General features: G+C 53.4%; 1 protein-coding gene across 1 annotated transcript in view; it reads left to right on the top strand.

The window, feature by feature from the left end:
- Positions 1 to 15,712, top strand: part of ADCY5 (adenylate cyclase 5) — a 148,783-nt gene that overhangs the window by 93,211 nt on the left and 39,860 nt on the right. Inside the window, exons 4-6 of the mRNA XM_049628293.1 lie at positions 11,331 to 11,442; positions 13,040 to 13,167; positions 15,189 to 15,347. Coding sequence (XP_049484250.1) covers positions 11,331 to 11,442; positions 13,040 to 13,167; positions 15,189 to 15,347 — 399 coding nt within the window. The remainder of the gene's footprint in view (positions 1 to 11,330; positions 11,443 to 13,039; positions 13,168 to 15,188; positions 15,348 to 15,712) is intronic.

Here is a 15,712-nt window from a genome sequence, read left to right as displayed (position 1 = left end):
TTGACTGTTCTCAGTGTGGCAATGCTTTCGGCAGATTCCACTCAAATATAAGGTAGAACACGAAGGGAATGAGGAAAATTTAGTGCTCAGAAACAGTTTGGCATTGAAGGCATAGATTCTCAGCCTGACTTGGTTAACACATCCGGCCACCTCTGCATCTCTGCCCAGCACCTTGCCCACTCATCTCCTCCTCTCAGTGGCTTTGGGCCCCTATCCCTCCAGCAAGGGGGTTTGGTCAGAGGGGCTGACTCACGCCTCTTCCACCACCACAAAGAGTGGCCCACCCCTGGGGTGACATCGCCCTCACCCTTCCACTCCCACAGAGGCTTGACTTTGGATGGGTAAAAGACTAGTACTCTAGGGACGCCTGTGTGGCTCAGTTGGTTGAGTGTCCAGCTTTGGTTCAGGTCATGATCTCACAGCTTGTGAGCTCAAGCCCCGCATCAGGCTCACTGCTGTCAGTGCAGAGCCCATTTCAGATCCTCTGTCCCCTCTCCCTCTGCCCCTCCCCTACTCTCACATGTGTATACACGCTCTTTCTTTCTCTCAAAAATAAGTAAACATTGAAATAAAAAAAGAATAGTACTCTAATCACAAAGTGGCTGGAACGTCAGTGTCCATGTGGCAAGAATCAGACCTGCAGCCACAACGGGGGTATTTCTGTTTTAGGACGTGCGGAGGATCAATGACAGCAAGCAGGAAAGAGATAAAAGGAGAGAAAAATCAAGATGCCGCCCTTTTTATAGGGACAGACATAATTCTGACTCTGAAATTGCCAGGCTAGTTGTGGCTGGTACACATCCGAGGCCAGCCACAAGCAATCATATGCAAATACCTCGCGGGAGCCCTGTTTCTTGTTCCATTAGCAAACCCTGGCTGCAGCTCTTGATGGAAACACATTGCACGCTTGGTCTCTCTTTTGGGTTGAACCTTTGACTCAGATTGGGGGTTGAGTAGTAGGTGGAGGGGTGACATCATAGTGTAGAAGGGCACTTTGGGGCTGGGCTCATGGCACAGTGATTAGGCGTGGGGTCAGGCAGCCCTGCGAGTCACCCGAGCTCTGCTGTTCGTGGCCATGTGACCAGGGCAAGTTATAGGTACTGATGCTGTGAACGTCAGTCTCCTCATCTACATGGTAGGGCAGCAAGAATACTTACCTCGTAGGGTTGTGAAAAGCAAATGAAATCGTGTGAGGAAAGCGCTTAGTGCAGCGTCTGGCACAGGACATGTGTTCAGTAATTGGGAACAGCTATTATTGTTGGTACTGCTATTATGATTATTATCGCACTCCTATCAACAAAGAAAGGCCTGGGGATTCTCTAGCTGGAGAGTGGAGGGGTGAGGAGTCACGCTTGTCAATTCTCTGCAGAGTGGTAATATTTAGAGAGGGTGATGACGGGCTGCCCTCTAGCCCCTCCGAGAGCAAGGCCACAAGAAAAATAAATCAACCCTGCGGTGTGACAGGCTGGGCCTGGATCTACGGAAGGGGAAGAGACTAATGGGTGGGGAGAGTTTGGCCTGGGCAGGAAGGGGTGACAACAGGCCCCCACCACTCTCTGTGGCCTCACCCTTTCCTGGCCCCCAGCACAAAAGTCGCTCCTGGGATTGCCAGGAGGCTGTCAGGTGCTTTGGTGCTGGCTATGCATTGAGGTGGGCCAGAGGCCAAGGACCCTTGGAGACCCGTTCCCTGGAGCCCCCAACCTCTCCCGTCTTTCATGTGGTGACGGATGGAGATGTGTTAACCCCTCTAGCTGGACTGGTCGGTGGGGCTGGGGCCCTTGCTGGGTGTCAGATCAGTGGCTTGAGAACCCTCCTCACCGTCCTCTCCCCAGATGCCTGCCTCTCCTGCAGCCAGCAGAGGGGGGCTGTGCCATCCTAGGCCTCCAGCACATGCCAGCAGAGACAGCCCTGGGCTGGGGGGTCCCAGTGCTCTGCCTTGGAGGAGAGACAGTGAGGGTGGAGGAAGGGGCCAGCCCTAGAAGCTCACGGCAGGGGAAGGCACATCCCCGTGGGTTGCAGTAAGCGTAGAGATGTTGTCAGAGCTCATGTGCCACCAGATTGCCCTCGCCAAGAGGTCACCGTTGTGAAGCAAGATGAGTGTGTGTGTTGAGCAGTCTGGGTCACACCCTGCTCTGCCACTTAATAGCTGTGGGAACTTGGATGAGTCACCTAACCTGAGCCTCAGTTTCTGCGTCTGTAAAGGGGAATAGTGGTGTCCCCTCACTCATCCATTCAGGGGATGTTTTCCTCTGCTTCCATGGGTGGAGACCACCAACTGCACTCACAGACCCTTAGCTATGAGGCAGGGATTGCAGTGGGAACTGAGAGGAACCCCCTCTCTGATATTGGCAGGCTCACTTTCCTTTCAGGAAGACATGCGCTACACAATGGATTAGTTAGTAATGTGGGAACATATCACATGAGGAATGGGGGTAGGGCTTTGCATTCTTGAAGGCTATCGATGTTACAAAACTTACTGCTCAATTATTCTGTCATGGTAGAAGCCACAAAGGAACAGAGCCTGTAAGACGGGGCCCTAACACTCACTCCTTATGGGGGTGTCCCTGGCCAGGCCCCCCACCCAGGCAGTAGCCATAGACTGTTCCTCCTATGGAGGTGAAGCAGGCTACCAGGCAAGAGTCAAGGTCAGGTGACCAATACCCCAAATGTTTCAGGAGCCAGGGAGCACCTGAAGGATTCTGAAGGGCACTGAAGGATTCCCCACTTCCATTAAGGTTCGCTATTGAATGAGGACAGCTCCACGCCTGAATGACCTGTCCTTATGTTGGAGCCCTTAGGTTTTAAAGGTTGTAGATGGTGGGAGGAACACAGAGCATTCCAGACTGCCGTCTGTGCCAACTCCTCCCCGGGACACTGGTCCTCAGCTGAGGTAACACACTCCTCACCTGGCCCCGTCTGTTTGGACCTTGGGAGGGGTCCTGGATAAAGTGTGGGGGTCTTGGCTCATTGGCTCGAATCACAGCCTCATTCTCACGGGCCTGGCCGGAAGAGCTGCTAACCCAGGGGTGAAATTGAGGTAATGCCCATCCCTGCACAGCAGGGTTGTGGGGGGAGGTGGTGTGGGGAAGGCTGCCCTCTTCTCACTCACTTCCCCTCCTTTCCCTTCTCCCCTCAGGCTCTCCTGAACCTCCCCCTTTTAAGGTTATCATCTCCTCTCCCGTCTCCTTCAAGGACTTGGCTGCGTTCCCCAGGTCGCTCTGGTGTCTGGCTCAGCTGCAGCATGGCTGTGAATTGTAATGGCCTCACGACAACGTCCGTGATGCTCAGATACCTGTGGGTGGATTGTGCACCCTGTGGGCAGAGAGGGAAAATGTTTACCTCCAGTCATATTCCCGGCAACCGACCACATGAGGGATGGTTCTGTAAACACCTAGCGTTCCTTTCTCCAACCTGATATTAAGAAAAGTATTCTGAGCTCTACGTTATACCAGTTATAGACAGAGGTGGCCTTTATATTATTATCTCATTCATTCCACATTTATTGTGCTGCCACTCTTTACCAGGCGTGACTAAGAGTAGACAGAAAAGACACCACGCTTGCCCCTCAGGGAATATCTGGGCGTCACCAGTGAGGCCGGGCCGAGCCCAGTGCCATGAGGACAGCAGCCTCAGAACGCAGCTGGCCCCGTGGGGGAAGCCACTGGGGCTGGGTCTTAGCTCTTCAATTAACTAACTAAATAATTAATTATTTTACTTGTGGTAAAATATACATAGTATAAAACTGACCATTTTAACCATTCACGTTGTGGTGCAAACCACCACCACTATCCATCTCCAGAACTTTTTTTCGTCTTGCAAAACTGAAACTCTGTACCTGTTAACAGCTCCCCATACCTCCCTCACCTGGCCCCTGACAAACACCATTCTACTTTCTGCCTATGAATTTGGCTTCTGTGGGTACCTTATTTAAGTGGGATCATAGAGTATCTGTTCTTCTGTGACAGGCTTATGTCACTCAGCATAACGTATTCAAGGTTCATGCGTGTTGTAGCATGTGTCAGATTTTCCATTCTTTTTTTTAAATTTTTTAATGTTTATTTTATTTTTGAGAGAAAGAGTGCAAGCAAGGGAGGGGCAGAGAGAGAGGGAAACACACAATCTGAAGCAGGCTCCAGGCTCTGAGCTGTCAGCACAGAGCCTGACACGGTGCTTGAACCCACAGAACATGAGATCATGACCCGAGCCCAAGTCGGACACTTAACTGACTGAGCCACCAGGCACCCCAGATTTTCCATCCTTTTTAAGGCTAAATGATATTCCATTGCATGTAGGTGCCACATTTCGTTTTATCCATTCATTTGTTGATGGACACTTGGGTTGCTTCAACCTTTTGGCTGTTGTGAATGATGGTGTTATGGGTATGAAAATACCTTCTTGAGTCCCTGCTTTCAGTTCTTTTGGGTGTATATCTAGAAGTGAAATTGCTATATCATATGGCACGTAATCCCATTTTTAATTTTTTTTTTTTTGAGAGAGAGAGTGAGTATAAGTGGGGGAGGGTCAGAGGGAAAGGGGTAAGGAGAGGGGGGGAGAGAGAGAGAATGAGAGAATGAGAGAATATGAGAAAATGAATCTTAAGCAGGCTCTATGCCCAGCTTGGAGCCTGACAAGGGGCTCAATCTCACAGCTGTGAGATCATGACCTGAGCCCAAATGAAGAGCCGGACTCTTAACTCACAGAGCCACCCAGGTGTCCCCTATTTTTAATTTTTTAAATAAGTCCATACTGTTTTCCATAGTGGTTCACCCTCTGACCTTTCCACCAGCAGTGTATAAGGACTCTAGTCTCTTCACTTCGTCACATGGAATTGGGTCTCACAAGAGACCTAAGTTTGTCCTTGGACACAGAATGGGGATCAGTGGGCAAAGGAGCCAGTGGCCAGCAAGGACTTATTATTTTAGCTCTTTGGACTCAAAACTGGGGGCCCTGGGGTAGGTAGGAAGGGAGATAAGTTAGGCTGAAGAAGCACTAACCTGTTGAATGTGTCAGGCTATGTCTGTGAAATTCTGATTCTTGTAAGAAATCAGAGCAAGAAAGATATCAGAGAAGATATCATGAAGATGGAAGGGTTAAAATGAGATCCTAGAAAAATATGATTTGTTTTCAACCTCTTTATTATATGAGGATGTATGTTCTTTGTAGACAAATTAGGAATCAACAATATAAGAAGACATTAGAAAGCACCACATTCTCATCACTGAGAGGTCACTGACTACTGCTCGGTCTTGGTGCAGTCCCCTCCCCATCATGGGCTTCTCTTTTGAGATACATTTCCCCAGTTCTTGCAAGGCTTTGTGAACACAAAGTCCGTTGTCTGGGTGGTGGCTGTAGGATTTGGTGGGCAGAAACAAGATCAAGGGCTCAGGGGATGGAATGGGGTCTGCAGGGGATCCTGAGGCTGTCAACATGGATTCCAGGGCATAGATCGACCCCAGACCCTCTGGAACCAATCCTGATAGTCAGGCCAGTCTTGGGGCCCTTCCAGGTTCTGAAGGAAGGGGTCCATTTCCGTGAGAGTGGAGAAGGCATGGCTGTCCCCGGGTGGATTGCCCTGCTGGTGGAGTCTGTGCAGATATCCGTTGTGTTCAGCATTCTCTCATTGGCCTTCCCCCTCTGCCTCTCCCAGCCTGTCCCTCAGATAGGGCATGGTCCACATACCCCGCTCTAATTGTTTTTGCACCACCCCTTGGAAAATGCCCAGTCACCTGGCATCCATTCTCAGCCAGACATTGATATGACCACACAACACTGACCGTGCTGGTCACCTAATGCTTGCGAGTGACCCATCACTCCTCTTCTATCTTACAAGGGGTGTGGATCTGAGAGGCTCCCCAGGTTGTATGGCTTGAAGCAAGTGGGAGGCATGCCGCAGTAAGTGGGACCCCTGGCCTGTGGCTGGGCCTTCTCAGGCTACGCTGCTGGGGCCCATACAGCACTTCTTGCCCTGCTTCCCTAAGACCTTTAGCCCCTGCTGGGCCCAACATCCTGGGATTTGGGCTGAGACCTGGCCATACCCCCTTCCTGCCCCTACCCGATGACCTTTCCTGGGCCCAATCCAACAGACGGTTTGCCTCTAGCATCTTTTGAGCCCCCTCTGCACGCAGGGCCGAGGACTGCAGATCAGAGCAGCAGGTCCTGGGCATGGCCTCCCGCCCAGACCACCACGAGAACTCGGCATCTAGGCATCCCACGCGCTCCTCGGTGTGGCTTCTGTTCGGGAGCGGGGTCAGACTCCAACATCTTCATCAGGCCACAGCACCTGTTGGTGCAAGAGGGAGCAACGGTGAGGAAATGTGCTTACCCACAAATACGTGTGGAAAAGCTGAGCCGAGCTGCGACGGAACACTGAAGGACCTATTGTGGTAATTGGGCTGAAGTGCCTGCCTGCTCTTGCCTCTGGAGTAGGAGGCGGGCAACCACGAGTGATGGATGGCAGGCAATTAGGGAGGAGTGCATTGCCAGGGCCAGCCGACCCTGCTTCCGCGTGCCCGCCGCCAGGGCCTGATCGCGTTGCCAAGATGAGCTCTCAAGTGGGAGCTGATCAATGAACGAACACCGGACTGCAGGTCTGGGCCTGGCGTGGCTGTACAATGACCCTGAGGATTACCAAGGAGCACATCAGGAAACCTCGGCCAGGAGAACAGTCTGCAGTTGGGTCAACCTCAAAAACAGAGGAGCTTCCAGAGTGACAGCCACTGAGTAGAAGCCTCCCCCAAGGCAGCAGAGGAGGGTGACTTTGCCTTTGACAGGAGGTGGGGGGAACGTGGAGGTGGCAGAATTTCCATAAATGTTCAGAGCTGGGACCTCAGAGACCCTGTCCAAACCTCTGCACAAGTGAGGAACCTGCTCTGAGCCTCTCCTCTCCAGCAGGCTGGCTCACCACCCACTCGTCAGCCAGCCAGCAGCCTACCTTCTCTGACTCCTCGGTGTCTGTTGAAAGCCCCAGGCGGCGGCGGCAGCGGGGGTGGAGGGGGGGGGCACAGAGAGTAGATCCCAGCAGTCTGGAGGGAGGCTCTGGCTTTCTCAGCCACCTGCAGGCCCCTCACACACTGGCGTGGTCGATGTTGTTTCCGACACCTCCTGGCATTAACCAGGAAGCTGCTCATGGCCTCTGCAGCCATTCTACCATTTATCCCGTGGATGTCGTTGGGGTGTCTGCTGATGCCAGGCCCTGGGCTCCACAGGCTCCTGTCTCAGGCAACCTGCTTGGGATCCCAAGAGGCCCCATGGGGTCGAAGGAAGAACTGTTGGAATTGCTGGCCTTGCCTCTTGCTTGCTTTCAAACTGTGCATATTCTCTTCCATTCAACAAACCTATATTAGGCACTGTTATGGGTTGAACTGTGTCTCCCTACAAAATATGTTGGAGTCCTAACCCCTGGTCCCTGTGAATGTGGCCTTATTTGGATATAGGGTCTTTGCAGATGAAATCAGATTAGGATGCTAGTGTAGGGTGGGCCCCTAATCCAATATAAGTGGTGTCCTTAAAAGAAGACGAAGACACAGATACACAGGGACAGCGCTGTGTGAGGACAGAGGCAGAGACTGGAGTGACAGAGCTCCTGAGTCCCGGAATACCAAGGGTGGGCAGCCACCACCAGCAAGTAGGAAGAGGCGAGGAAGGGTCCTACCCAGAGTTTCAGAGGGAGGACGGCCCAGGTGACAGCTGGATTGCTGACCTCTAGCCTCCAGAACTGTGAGAGAACACATTTCTGTTGTTTCAAGCCACGCAGCTTGTAGTACTTTGCTATGGCAGGAGACTAATAGAGGCAGCTGCTGCGGGCTGGGCATTGTGCAGGGTGGGGCGGGGGCGGGGGAGGATGGGGAATAAGGCAGAGGACGAGAGGGATGTGACCCGTCCTCCGTCAGACGGTTATCCAGTTGTGAATTTTACTGAACATTTATTCCATGTGCCAGACGTTGTGCTGGTAGCTGAGATGTGGCAGTGAATGGACGAGGCCAAAATCCCTCCCTCAAGGACTTTGCATTCTAGCGAGGACAGAGAGAGACAGGAGCATAATAATAACAAAACCCCCGCAATAATATATTAAATAGTGAAATGTACAGTGGAGAAAAATACAGCAGGGAAGGGAGACAGACATGGGAGGGGTTATAGATTCACATAAGGTGATGAAGGTCTCCTTGGAGTGACATTTAAACTAGTGCAGTGGCTCTCAACCATGGCTGTATGTTAGAATCACCGGGGAAGCTTAAAATAAAACAAAACGGAACAGAATCCATCAAGAGCAGAGCCCCACCTCAGGCTAATTAAGCCAGAATCTCTGGGGGTGGGGCTCAGGCACCACTCCTGTGAAAGTTCCTGGTGTTTCTAACAGACACCAAGTCTAAGGCCCACTGGTCCAGCAGGATGTGAGCAGCTGTGGAGGACAGTGCTCTAAGGCCCAGCAAGGTCCCCTATGGAGAAGGAGAACGATGGCAGGCCTGCCCACGGCCAGCCCTGCCAGAGTGTCCCTCCTGAGTAGCTAGGTAAGCTCTGCAGGTGTGGGGATCACAGCTACAGAGTGTGCCCCCTCTTGATGGATCCTGTACTCGCCCTCTGAACCCCTGGTCCACACTCCTGATTCTAGGGGCAGCCCATTCTCTTCCTCCACTCCTCTTTTTGGCCCGGTGCTGTGGGTTACCTGACCCTAGTAGTAGTCGTCCTGCCTTGCTGGGTTCGGTTCGGGTTCAGGGACGTTTTTCTCTTCCTGCTGTGGGGGTCTCATCAGCCCCCGAGGCCAGGCGTCTGCTCTGCAGCTTTACTCTGCATGGAGCTGCCGCTGGGCCTGGTATCTCCTGGCTTTGCATTTGAAAAACTGACTTGAACTGAATGCATATGTTTCTTAACTCTGGAGCAACAGATCTTGATCCCAACCTCAATTGGCTTTGGTGTCTTGAGAGTTAAAGAATTTCCAGAGCAACTATGTGATGGTGCTTTCACATAGACTGAGAGAGCCGGTTCCCTTGTTCTTGAATGGAGTGGGGCAGTTGCCTAAGAGACTGAGAGCTGGAGAAGCAGCAGGTGGGTGGGGAGGGGGCTGCACCTAGTTAGGGCCTGAGATCAGCATCTGGAGCATAGCGGCCTCCCCTCACCTACTCCCCTTACCCTGCATGCAGACACCATGCACTCCCTCTGGGCAGGGTGCTGAGCCCATCTGCCCCGTCAGACCCCAGGCATCAAAGCCTGATGGAGACCCCAACTCCTTTGCATCTCCTGAGCCCCTGCCTGCATAGCTGTCCACTCAGGAGCAGCCTGTCTGCAGTCCTTAGTCCTGTGGCCTGATGGAGCAGTGTATCTCCTCTTCATTCCTCTTCTTTCTCCTCAGCTTTTCTTCTTTCCCCCCATTTGGCTCATCTCTGCTTCCACCTTACCTCGTGTGAGCTGGCAAGCAGCTGCTAACCGTGCCCCCTCTTGATGGAGTCCTGGACTTGCCTACCCGCAGTGCCCCTCTGCCCCTCTCTGCCCCATATACAATGCCAGACCACTGAATTATGCTTTTATTGGTTTAAGTTGGCTGTGGGGCCAACAGCCTGGCCAGGTTGCCATGAGCAAGTGACTCAATCTCTCTGTGTCTGTTTTCTCACCTGTAAAAGGAAGATACTAACCGCATAGGATGGTCGTGATGTTTAAGTGAGTTAATGCACACAAAGTGCTCAGAACAGTGTCCAGCTGTTTTAAAAGGTAGGTTTTATTATTATCCAGGTGTACAAAGGCAAATAGATCAGGAGGCAGCTGCCATTGAAAAGATCGTTTGTTATTCATCCCAAGAGAAGGGAGCACAGCACACACCATGGGGGCCATGTGCAGAAGCGCTGTGGAGGATCGGGAGGCAGGGTGAGAGGGCACTGTGGACGAGAGTGTTTATTGGGGTTTCTGCAGAAAGGAATGGGTGAGGCAGGATAAGCAGGTTTGAGATGGGCTAGTTTGAATAATTTCATCAGGCTCTGGAGTAGAAGGACTATCTCGGGTCCGGTACTTGTCCCTGAGGTGATTAGGGCAGGGGAGTAGTGGCCCGGGTGTGAGAGCCTGGTTGGGGTGCCAGGCTCTGACCCCAGTGTGAGTTTTGACTTATCTCCAAGAAAGGCTAGCCTGGGAGAGACAGGCTCCCCGGGGTCAGTAAGGCCCCAGAGATCAAGCATCAGGATAGAAAGACAAGCTTAATTTACCAACACACATTTTCCAAATAAAATGACAAAATCTGTTTAGTTCTACGCTCTTCATTTGAAAAAGGAAGAGTCAGGTGCCTCAGAGCCTCACGGTGCGGTGGGGAGAACGCGGGCCTGGGTGAAGGAGCCCACCGCACTGCTGTCTGCAGCTTCTTCCTGGAGGCGCAGCCTCCTCATTTGTGAGAAGACACCAAGCCTTGGCTTTGGGGCTGCCTGGAGGACTTGGTGAGAAGACAGTTTGGAAACTCCCAGCCGTGAGCCGGGCCACTGGGAGCATCTCAGTACCTGAGAGTGATTACATTTTTGTGTCCATCCGGGGGGAAAGAAAACAACCTTCGGGGCTCTTACACATTCCAGCCCTGAGGACTCACCTCTGGCAGTGTGCTGTGGGAGAAAAGAAAGACATTTTCAGTCTCCTGAACAAAAGCCAGAGAAACAGATAGAAGATCCACAATGCACACTGCGGGGAACGGCTGGTACATTTGACTACGTGCCTGGGGATGAGGCTGAAGTTGCTGGCAGGGATGAGTTGGAGGCTTCCAGAGAAGCTTGCTGGCTGTGTCTTCCTCTCTGTCTCTCTCCCCTAGGCCGCTTTAGTCTGTCCCTTCTAGAGGACTCCCTTGGGATGGAGGGCTTGGGGTCTAAAACCCTATCTGTAGGGCGGAGAGGTGAGACCTTAATATGGCTGCCCTTTAGGCCTGAAACACTTTCCAAGCAGATGAATCAAAGGCCCCAGTTACCTTGAGGGGTTTGCTCAGGAGTTAAACAGGGCAGGCCTAAGAGGTGACAGAACTGGGGGAGGGGGGCAGGCCCCTGACTTTGGTAACTCAGGCAGATGCATACTCCCAGACTTCATATGCCTCTGTCCCATCTTTTCTCCTGGGTGGGAGTGAGGGCACAATTAGAGCACAGGAAGCAGGACTCTAGCATATCTCCCGGCCAGCATGGAGAGGCCAGCATCCTCAACTCTCTGGTGCCAGGGCTCTTGATCTGCTCCCCAGCAGCCATTTGCAGCCCCCCGCCTGCCCCCGCCTGCGCCTGGACTCTTTCTGGCCAACAGCTCTCCTAAGGCAGAGGGTGGCCCTGGCTGTGTCCCCCTGAACTCCCTCTCTCATGGGGGTCTTCTTCCACCTGTCTCCCCAGCATCCTGTTTGCTGACATCGAGGGCTTCACCAGCCTGGCGTCCCAGTGCACTGCCCAGGAGCTAGTCATGACCCTCAACGAGCTCTTCGCCCGCTTCGACAAGCTGGCTGCGGTGAGTCTCCTGCCTGCTGTCCTCAGCACCCAAGGGCCTGTGCTGGAGCCAGAGGGTGGCTCCATCTGGGCTGCCTGAGGGAGAGTGCTGTGGCCAAGGACTCGCTGAACCCCAGGGACAGGCACTGTGCCAGCGTGTGCCCTGCTGGGCAGAGTCCACTGTTGAGAACTGGGGAGGGGTAGAGGGGTTGCACGGGCTGTGGCTGCGTATCCTCACACCTTACTTTTACACTGTCACTGGTCACGGGTGGGGGCAAGTGGGCGAGCCCTCCATCTGAGGAGGGGGGTGTGGCAAGGCCCGCAGGTAACACTGCCCAGGCCCCTGAGGAATTTCTGTTTGGTCGGCAAATTAGGTGCCATAGAGCCATTTTCTTGATGAGGTTGGCCAGTGATAAGAGAATGAGTCTGAGTCGCAACTGGCCTGCAGACAGCTACGTGCCACCCCCTAGAGGCATCCGGAAACAGGATGCTGCACTGTTTGGCAAATTGGAAGTAGCACCCCGGGGCCTGGAGCGGTAAACTGTGCGTTCGTTCGTTAGGTCCTTGTTGACACTGTCATCCTTTCCCAGCTTTAGTGTCTTTGAGTGATGCTCTGGACCTTTGTAGAGTCCTTGCACGTCAGGGGCTGCTTGCTGCGGTATCACCGACATGTGGACATGTTCCCTTTTGCCCTCTCAGGACACCAGACCAGATCATTGATGAGAGGCCAGTGCTGGTCAGAGGCGGCAGCAGGGCCGCCAAGGGCATTAGATGGCGGGTCTCACACCTCACTGGTTGTTTCTATCACTGAACGTGGGTGGGGCGAATGGGTGTATGCTGGGCCCTTGGGTTTTGGGAGGGCCTTAAATGAGAGTCCAGGCCACACGGACTGGTGTGTCCTAGCATCCCGCTTCATGGAGTAATTTCTAGGGGCCAGATTTGGAGAATTGGTGACTAACGACATCCCATCCCAACCCTAGTCATGGGTTACCCTGACTGTCGGGTGACCCTGCCAGTTCCTCTGTTCAGGAGCAGCAGTGGGCGGGTGCTTCAGCTCTGTAGGTATCTTAGCGCTCATGTGCTTGCTGGTTTAGCATTCTTTTTGGTATAAGTCTCAGGCTGAGGATCAGATGAGCTTTGGTTAAGTCTCATTTCTGCTTCAGTCTTTTTGTAAAAGAAGGAGAATCAGCAAACTGTCCGTAGAACCTAGGCCAAGAGTCAGAGCGTTCTCTGGGGCCTGGCAATAGAACCAGGGGCTGGCTCTCAACTTGGGACCTTCCTCACTCTGATGAGTCTGCCCTATTTGCTCCCTCATCAGACCAACTGCATTCTTCTTGGGTCTCAGCAGTGACCATAAAAGTGAGTTCCTGAGCCTGGGGAGGCTGGAATGCCTCTGTGAGGGCTGCTCAGCCTGTCCTCCACTGCTCCCCCCGCCCCCGCCAGTCCTGATAAGCCTGTCCTGGGGCCGGGGCCATGCATCTGCCGGCACTGGGTCTGTGCTCACTGCCCTAAAAGGCAAGTTATTCCAGGCATGGGGTGAATCTGTTTGCTTCCCATTTCTTTCCCTCCCACTTCTCTTTCCTACTATTTTTAATTTTTAAAATTAATTTGCTTTCCAGGAGAATCACTGTTTACGTATTAAGATCCTGGGGGATTGTTATTACTGTGTCTCTGGGCTGCCTGAAGCGAGGGCTGACCACGCTCACTGCTGCGTGGAGATGGGCATGGACATGATTGAGGCCATCTCGTAAGTGCCAGTCTGCGGGGGGACTATCCATCTGTGGGGGTGCTGTCCCACAGCCTGAGTAACTGACCAGCTGGCCTCCAGGTGGAACTAATGGAGGCAGGGAAACTGGGGCAAAGCTGTCTCCCAAGGCCCCGTGGCCATGCTGGAGGGCTGATTTGCACCTCTAGACTTTGAGCCTTCTCCTGGGCAACTTCTTTTTTTTTTTTTTTTTTTCTCCTGGGCAACTTCTATCCACAGCAGCCTAGGAAGCTTTTCCCAGGGGAACATGTCCTCTAGGAGGGGAGGGGTTTGCAGACTCCAGGGTAGCGGGAGATATGGTCTCACCTCTGCAAGAGAGGAGGACCAGGTGGCCGTCGTGCTGGTCCTATGCATTGCACCCTAGTCTCTTAGGTCCCATGACTACCCAGCCAGGGGCAGAGCCCATTGGTCCCATTTCTTTCCAGATGAGTAAGGTTGGACTCACAGGGATTAAACAGCTCCCCAGGGTAACACAACAGGGCAAGCGGATGCAAACAGGGGTCCCGTCCTTCCTGGGAGCAATAGCAAAAAACATCTTTGGCCAATTCTTGGTCACTGCTGGCCAGAGAAGGGGGTCCAGTCATGAAAAGGTATGGGTAATCCAAGCTTAGGCTCAGGAATTTCGAGGTTCAGAAGTAGCCAGGGAGGGGCAAAGGAAAAGCCACAGTGGGCAAGGTCAGAAGTCAGGGTAGCTGTCCAGGAAGGTGGCGGGGTCCATTCGGTTTGGTGGAGTTCCTTTCTGCAGTGTTTACTGACTGCCCCTGCGTGCTTGGGCTAGCCAGTGCTTCCCTCCCTTGCCTGGAAGCACGGAGTCTGTTGAGGGAGAGGCTGGGACTCCTGCCGCTGTGATACCAGGCATGCCGAGCAGACGCCACCAGGTGGGAGAGGCAAATCGAGATGGGAGGGTCCAGGAAGGGTCAGTTGTTTCCATTGGGAAGACCAAGAGAGGCTTCATGTAGGAAGTGGCCCCAGAGTTAAGACAGAAAGGTGGAATGAGATGTTATCAACCTAAGCAAGGGGCCAGAGGCACTGTGGATGGAAGGCGCAGCCACAGCCGAGGTATCCCAGGACAAGAGCAATGATGAATGACATCAGTCTTTCCTGTGTCAGGCGTCAGCCTCTTGCCGGTGAGGTGGTGAGGAGGGCAAGTGTACACATGGTGGTCCTGCCCTCTAGGCCAGGTCAAACTGCTGGTCCCACAGCTGGCTGAGTAGATCTATCCCAGGGTATCAAGAGTATCCAGGTCCCTAAAGAGTACACACCGTATAACCCCTCCCCCCCAAGCACCTGTAACCTCTTCTGCAGACCCTGCGCCTCAGACATATACCCAGAGCAATATAGCTTCCATCACACTCTCCATCCTGCAGAGGGCCCACCCATCTACTAGAGGCCCCCGCGCCCCGGGGTGTGGTGCATGTGCCACTGCGGTGGGGACTGGTGCTGTCTTCCAGCACATGGAACATCCCTGGTCCCCTGCACCTGCTCAGGCTCCCCTTCACTCCTGAGCAGGACATGTGTCCTCTCTTGAAATAGTTAACCACCTTTCTCCGTTATCCTGCTAACGTCCAAGAAGCAGCAGCAATGTGGACAGATCCGAGTATTCTATGAACGGGGTTTGAAGCGGCTATAACTTCCCTGTCTCCGACGGGCACTAATATGCGGAACACAGCTGAATTGACTTGAGGGTAGCAAAGAGAACCTTAGTTACCTTAGTGGGGAAGAAGCGAGTCCTGGGTTGTAGTGTGAGGCGCTGTGCCCCCTTGTGGCCATGCCAGGAAGCAACGCCTCACTCCTTACAGCACCTGAGCACCAGGGCCCAGCCGGTGCGGTGCCCGTCGGGTGGAACAGTCTCAGACTCTGAATTTGGGCTGGACCAGAGAGAAATGACTCTTTGACCCCTGCACCTTCTGTCACACCCCCGACCCCGTGCCTTCCAGCCCCGCCCCCACTCTGTGTGCCTGGCCCCCGACCCTCTCCCAGCCTTACCCCTGCTCCATCCCCAGGTTGGTCCGGGAGGTGACTGGGGTGAACGTGAACATGCGCGTGGGAATTCACAGCGGGCGAGTACACTGCGGTGTCCTTGGTCTCAGGAAGTGGCAGTTCGACGTCTGGTCTAATGACGTCACGCTGGCCAACCACATGGAAGCTGGAGGCAAGGCAGGGTGAGTGAGGGCCCAGACTTCGCTTCCCATCCAACCCCACTCAGGGTGACTGTCCCGAGGCATGGGGCAGGGGGTGGGCAGGATGGGGTTGGCAGAATTTTAGTGCAAGGTCCTCTCCTTAACAAATTACTTGCACCACACCATGGCAAGCTGTAGGGAGCAGCCTCTCAACCTTTGCCCGAGCTTTACCCAGAAGATATTTGCACAAAACAGGGCAACTTGTTGTGTGATGTGATAGATGGGGTAGAGTTCTGGAGGAGGGAGGAACTGTGGGTAATTTTCAGGGGTGGCCAGGATGGAAAGGATGTGAGCTGGCCAGGGTGACTGGGCAGGATTCGGACAGGTGAGGAAGGTGGGAGTGGAGA

Source organism: Panthera uncia, chromosome C2 (assembly GCF_023721935.1).
Source record: "Panthera uncia isolate 11264 chromosome C2, Puncia_PCG_1.0, whole genome shotgun sequence".
Taxonomy (NCBI): domain Eukaryota; kingdom Metazoa; phylum Chordata; class Mammalia; order Carnivora; family Felidae; genus Panthera; species Panthera uncia.
This window is presented reverse-complemented; position numbering and strand designations above follow the sequence as displayed.